The sequence below is a fragment of the Sycon ciliatum genome, chromosome 5 (assembly GCF_964019385.1).
Source record: "Sycon ciliatum chromosome 5, ocSycCili1.1, whole genome shotgun sequence".
Lineage (NCBI taxonomy): Eukaryota > Metazoa > Porifera > Calcarea > Leucosolenida > Sycettidae > Sycon > Sycon ciliatum.
In genome coordinates, this window is record NC_088647.1 from 36,430,088 (window position 1) to 36,436,435 (window position 6,348).

At 46.9% G+C, this 6,348-nt stretch overlaps 1 protein-coding gene across 1 annotated transcript in view; it reads right to left on the reverse strand.

Moving 5' to 3' along the window:
* LOC135818533 (putative leucine-rich repeat-containing protein DDB_G0290503) overlaps window positions 1–4,923 on the reverse strand; it is a 54,914-nt gene extending 49,991 nt beyond the window's left edge. Inside the window, exons 1-4 of the mRNA XM_065331928.1 lie at window positions 4,721–4,923; window positions 2,763–2,878; window positions 2,502–2,575; window positions 2,016–2,132 (exon numbers count right to left, since the gene is read on the reverse strand). Of these exons, the coding sequence (XP_065188000.1) occupies window positions 2,016–2,132; window positions 2,502–2,575; window positions 2,763–2,878; window positions 4,721–4,764 (351 nt within the window). The 5' untranslated portion in view covers window positions 4,765–4,923. The remainder of the gene's footprint in view (window positions 1–2,015; window positions 2,133–2,501; window positions 2,576–2,762; window positions 2,879–4,720) is intronic.
* Between the last annotated feature and the right edge of the window lie 1,425 nt (window positions 4,924–6,348).

A 6,348-nucleotide genomic window follows, 5' to 3' on the forward strand; every position in this document is an offset into this window, starting at 1 on the left:
ATGTCTGCATTGTTGTTGCATTTTCGTACCTAGTAGATCTACTCCTGCGACTATCAGACACCAATCGATTTGCGAATCACAATGTGATATCAAAATGCAACCCAATGATTCTTTGTTCCGTTGGGACTGTAGCTTTTGCTCGTTTTCGTTGCGCTTGCCTTCCCCTCTTTGGTCTTTCCATAACCTTGAACCTTCCAAGTTGGAAGGCTGTCAGTTAGCGCTACGGAGATGTGTTGAAGCTAGGTGTCAGGACGTCGAATGTTTCAGTACTCTGTCAGTTTTGTGCCTAGTAATTGCACTTTCTGACTGTATATAGTATCATGTTACAGTGATGGAGAGTTACTCTTAACTCGTATCCATATGTCTTTTTCTCTTCCAATGACAGATGAATTAATATCTTGATTTATGTGAAAATTGCCCAAAAAATTAAGCATGGCTGCTAAAGGGTACCCGTTAAAGGGGAAGTTAAGGCAAAAATTAAAATTTCACCAGTTGTAGTCTTCGGGGTGCTGAGTCGAATGGTCTTAGTCCGAGAAAGCTGAGGCGCTCCCTTCCTACTTGAATCCCAATCGAACTCGCGCAATTCCACCGAAACTGGGTGATCGCGCCCTACTATATGTAGATGGGGATTTGTATGCAAAATGTCACTAAAAGCGCCATTTCGTTCTTATAAAAGCACGGATGACCGCGATTGGCCCATATGTTGTAGTCTTTTGGACGCTGAGTCGACTGGTTTTGGTCCGAAAAGGCTGCGATGCAGCGTTCCTCCTTTATTCCCAATCGAACATGGTTGAACAAGCGGTCACGTGCTCCTGGGTGCCCAAATCACCTGGTCACCACGCCAGCAGGCGACAACTTTCACACCAAGGTTCAACTCGAGTGACAGGACTGCACCCAAAAAAGGTCAAACAGGCTAGTAAGTTGTACCCTGCAAGCACGGTGACCAGGTGACTGGCGTACGCAGGAGCACGTGACCGCTTGTTCAACCATGTTCGATTGGGAATAAAGTAGGAACGCTGCATCGCAGCCTTTTCGGACCAAAACCAGTCGACTCAGCGTCCAAAAGACTACAACATATGGGCCAATCGCGGTCATCCGTGCTTTTATAAGAACGAAATGGCGCTTTTAGTGACATTTTGCATACAAATCCCCATCTAGTAGGGCGCAGTCACCCAGCTTCGGTGGAAGTGCGCGAGTTCGATTGGGATTCAAGTAGGAAGGGAGCGTCTCAGCTTCCTCGGACCACGACCATTCGACTCAGCACCCCGAAGACTACAACTGGTGAAATTTTAATTTTTGCCTTAACTTCCCCTTTAAGAAAATTACCCGTTCGTTAGTTAAAGGTACACCCGTTTGACTCCTACATATGATAATGATAGCCAGATGAATGACAACACTGTTCACCTGAAAGTACTGAACACGACCAGGGATATCGAATACTAGCTGCGCTGCTCTGCACTACGTTACGGGAGCGCGACGCGAAGAATCCCTTGATCACTTTTCGCGTTCCCGTAACGTATATGGTAAGAGCGCATTCAGACGCGCGCGAACATCGAGAAACACTACGGGAAAGCTTGGAGAAACTGCTGACCTGGGGAAACGGCGGTAAATACACGCCTGCCCACACACACACACACACACACACACACACACTCTCTCTCTCTCTCCAAGGTTCGCAGCTTGAAGAGTGTGTGCGTGCAGGCGTACAATTACATGTACCGCCATAGTCAGGTGTGCCTAGACCGCCATTATTCCACCATGAACAGACAATACCGCTGTAGAGGAGCGGAGCCTTCAAGTCCATGCACCGTGAGGAAGGGTTTAAATTAAAATGACACGCCTACAGTACGGTCAGCAGCCTCCTAGCCTTGATCGTTCTTATTTTCATGTACAGTCTATGCACCGTTGAGTCACCGTGTATACATTGGTATGCTGTGCTTGGTGAAATTCTAGCCTGGCCGTTCTTCGGCGCCCGCCAGTACTGTACAGAACCTAGAGAGTCAAACAGAACTAACCAGCTGGAATTCACCATCGCCACCGTCTACATTCTGCTGGGCGATCTTGACACGCTCTTCCAAGAAGTAAATGCGTAGCTTGAGACTGAAGTTCTCCTTCTTCAGATCTGACATTTGCTACAGACATCAACAAAAAGACAACCATAATTGAGCTCTAGAGTCCATTGCCATACCTGAATGCTTTCCGGACCACGATTCAGAGTAGAGAAAAGTGCAGATATCTGGTAAATCCATCTCCTTCATTTCCTCGTAATGGTTGTATCTGCTTAGGCACCATGCTTTGTGCAGAAGTAAACGAAAGGAAATCTACGCTCACTTGTCCTTTCAGGTGTGGAAGAATGGACCCTATAATGATAATAACAAATCTGTCTCAGACTAGAGTAAGACCTAGTGATAATGTCATCATTACATCACCACAATGTCATCAGCGGAGGGTCAAAGAGTTGCGCTGTCCCTCTGAAAGACACACTGGTAGCATACACTCACAGCTTCATGGTCGCGAATGGAGCGAGTGCGATGGGGTGAGACGTTACCGATGCTGTCCAAATTACGCGGAATGCCTAAGACAGAAAAAGAAAGAAAAAGGGGATTAAGCATGAGAGAGAGAGCTAGAGCGAGATACGAGACAGAGAGCTAGAGCGAGAGAGAGAGAGAGAGAGAGAGAGAGAGAGAGAGAGAGAGAGAGAAAGAGAGAGAGAGAGAGAGAGAGAGAGAGAGAGAGAGAGAGAGAGAGAGAGAGAGACATACCCGATGCTGCTGCAACAGCCCCTGTGAGACTATCATCCTGCAAGCTAGCGCTGTCTAAGCCGGACATGCCCAGAAGACTTGCCGACAGTTCGGACCGCAACTGCGGTAAGTTGCCACTGTGAGTGAAAGTCAACACACACACACACACACACACACACACACACACACACACACACACACACACACACACACACACACGCGCGCACAAATTAAGAGATGGTGGTGGAGTAGTGGATGTCTTTGTGCGTTTTCTTTCAATTTCCATACCCCATTAATGGTCCATCGAGAGAGAAGTCTAGCCTACAGCAACATCAGCAAGAGATGCAACATCTGCCTCGAAGAAAAACTACATATCATCACCGCGGACAAGACAACGCTGCTGAACAAAAGGAGCAAGCTCGTATCCAAATGCCACTACTCCAACAACAAAATTCCTCCTCAAGAACATCAGTGAAGCCATGACGTAACAGGGGCGTCGGAACAGGTCCGGCAGGTCCAGCGGCCGCCAAACCAATGTTTCGCCAAAAAAGGGTGCGTGCCTGGACATCGACTTGGAGTCGAATCTTGTTGACGAAAAGACAGTGGTGCAGTGCGTCGCAGACTCAGAAAATGGCTCGTCTTACGAATAGCAGCATGTCGTGGTGTGCCCTCGTCATCGACATCGTTCCGGGAAGCCCAGGCGCAGTCGAATATGACTCTCCTCCCTTGCATTGCGACGTCGGAAGGGTCCTACGTGTAGCCATGTCAGTTTTGCATGAAAGTCGACTTCAAAAAGAAAAAAATTCTAGCAACTACAAAAAGAAACACAAGGTGCAATGCGATTTCCTTGCACACTCTGCTGCATGTGATAGGATGGACGTTCTGCTTTCACAACGCATCAATTGAGCGCTAGCCACAGCGAGGTAAAGCGGCAGAAAATGCTATGGCTTTCATCGCCAAAGACGGGAACACCTACAATATACACGTACGAAGTAGACGCGCATGCTCTTCCAAAACTTCCATACAACTGACTTCATTGTTACATCATCTACAAGTATTTTATTATTTATTTATTTATTTATTTTAACTTTGGCCAGTAGGACTACTACGGTATTCACTTCGTCTTGGGGGTTACACATGGGGAAGTTGCCATACAGGGGTGGTGAGCCCGCCTTTCGGCACCGGGAAACATGTATGATAGGCAATGTTAAGCTACAAGACTAGTATACTAATACTGATAGTCGTGTTATCATCACATTGACCAAGGGCAAATACTGTGCCGCGTAACGACGCTGCATGCCCATGCCTGAGTTATCAAACTTCGGTCGGTTTGTTTGGTATTGTGGCCTGTCATGTGTGACGTCCCAGTGCGCTGGACCAGTGCTTTCCGCTTCCAACGCCTCTGCGTGATCGCAGGTGTGCAACCACCCAGACCCACACGCATGTGCAGTGCATGTGTACATACACCCACCCACACTTGAGTCTAGAACTCTCAACACCACCAATAGCAGGTCTGGGGGGGGGGGGGGGGGGATTATCTTCACGCATCTGGCTACTACATAGTATTTTACAATCCACTCCTTCCACTTCTATATTCGCTCACAATCAACACGTTCTGCGCTAATAGCTCCTTCACCCAAGTGACCATCCAAATGACCACTAATCAAGGCAATATTTCACCTACTACAACTATAACCATCACTACACTAGGGTTTATTGTACTGGCCAAGTCCCTCTGAACATGTCACAAGTCGCCAGATGATCGAAATGTGCAAGAAACCTACTTTGCGCCTTTTGTGCTCATGTACGTTCATATCTTTCTGCTTTGTGGAGCACTATGCTGCAGTATGCATCACTGATCACGAGGGTGCAATACTACAAAAAACACCCCATCAGAGATAGGCCTTTTAAGGCTTTTACTGAAACATTCTTGAAAATTCAAAATTTAGTCGACGCAACGTGGACTGTTCGTCACCCACCTGGAGCCATGAAGAAACGGCAAGCTATCTTCTGCCCGGTCCATGATGCAAACCCACTAGGGGGCCAGATCCTGTAAATTCGCCTCGGCCACAGCAACAACTAATTGGTATGCATAAACCAGAAACAACTGACGGTGGATGGGCAAAAGTCGACCTCACACACACAAGTCCTGGCCCCAGCCAGTCGCATCGCTTCTTCTCTCCTCACAAAAAAAATTCAAATACCGGTGGGAAGATCTCGCATGGCGCGGCGTGGAGATACGGCATGCATGCAGCGGTGCGCGGTGTTTGTGCTTTGACTGCTTTCCCGCGCATTTCTCGATGAGAGATGTGACGTAATGATGATGTTTATGTGGTGTGGATGACGTCGATGATAGGATGATGCATTTTATTGCCGAAAAAAAGAAAAGAAACGATAGGCTATCCATGATAGCGCATACTGCATACTGCAGCATAGCCATGGCATAGGCGCCATAGCCTGGCATAGGCCAGGCCCATACTCCAGCATTTTGCAACTGTTGCCGACTCAGTACAGTCGACGAGTCGACGACCATCTTACTACAAATACTAGACTACATGTAGATCGAGTCTAGACTCGTCGTCTCGATGAAGCTATGACTGCACTGACTCACAACGAGTCACAAGTATGACAGTATGACTATGAGTATGAGAAAAAAAAAAGAAGTACATGTATGACTAGTATGAATCGTATGACGATTGAAAAACGTTTTTGTCAAAAACGTTTTCAAAAGAATACGCTTCCACAGATTTTGATAAGAGCGTTTACACGACAACGCTGAAAAACGTTTCAAAAACGTTTCAAACGAAAAACGGCCTCAAAGTGTTTTTCAATCGTTTTCGTTCCGTTTCGTTCTCGTGTAAACGGCAAAAACGTTTTTCTAGTACGAGCCTTGTACTCAAAACATGCCGCCGCCGGCCTGCGCCAGACCAACTTTTTGCACGTGACCATTGCGCGCCGAAAAAAGTGTTCCAGTGTACACGATTATCGTTTTCGTGTAAACAGCAAAAACGTTTCGAAAACGATTGAAAAACGTTTTTCAATCGTTGTCGTGTAAATGAGGCCTCAGTCTGGCCTGCATGATGGCGATTGATGCATGCAGTCCGCGTTGTCCCCCGGGCCGGGCCCCGGCCCGGATGCCTGATCAGGATGGCATGCCATCTCACACACTGCGTTCGAGAAGAAGACACAACATGACATTGTATGTATTCATACACACCTCGTAACACTACACACCTCGTAACAGAAAGTCTTCACGTTGAAGTGAGGAAAACATAACAGGATGACTTTTGATTTGCATGCGTTTTGAATGAAGTAGTGGGCTACAAACATCACACAACAGTTTGTGACAAACTGTCAATAATGATCGCCGCGGTGTTGTCCTCATCGCAGCTGTGATACTATGGTGTTTTACGTCAACCATGACGGCTACAATGGCCAACCAGACCACAACGAAGTTGGGGCCAAAGAGAAAGTTTATTTCTTTCACGTGAAAATATATACAGGGGCCATTTTTACAAAAAAATGATTTATGTATACAAAAATGCATGTACGAAGTCACTACATTACACCCCCACCAGAGATGAAGCCGAGAGCAGTTGCTGAAGAA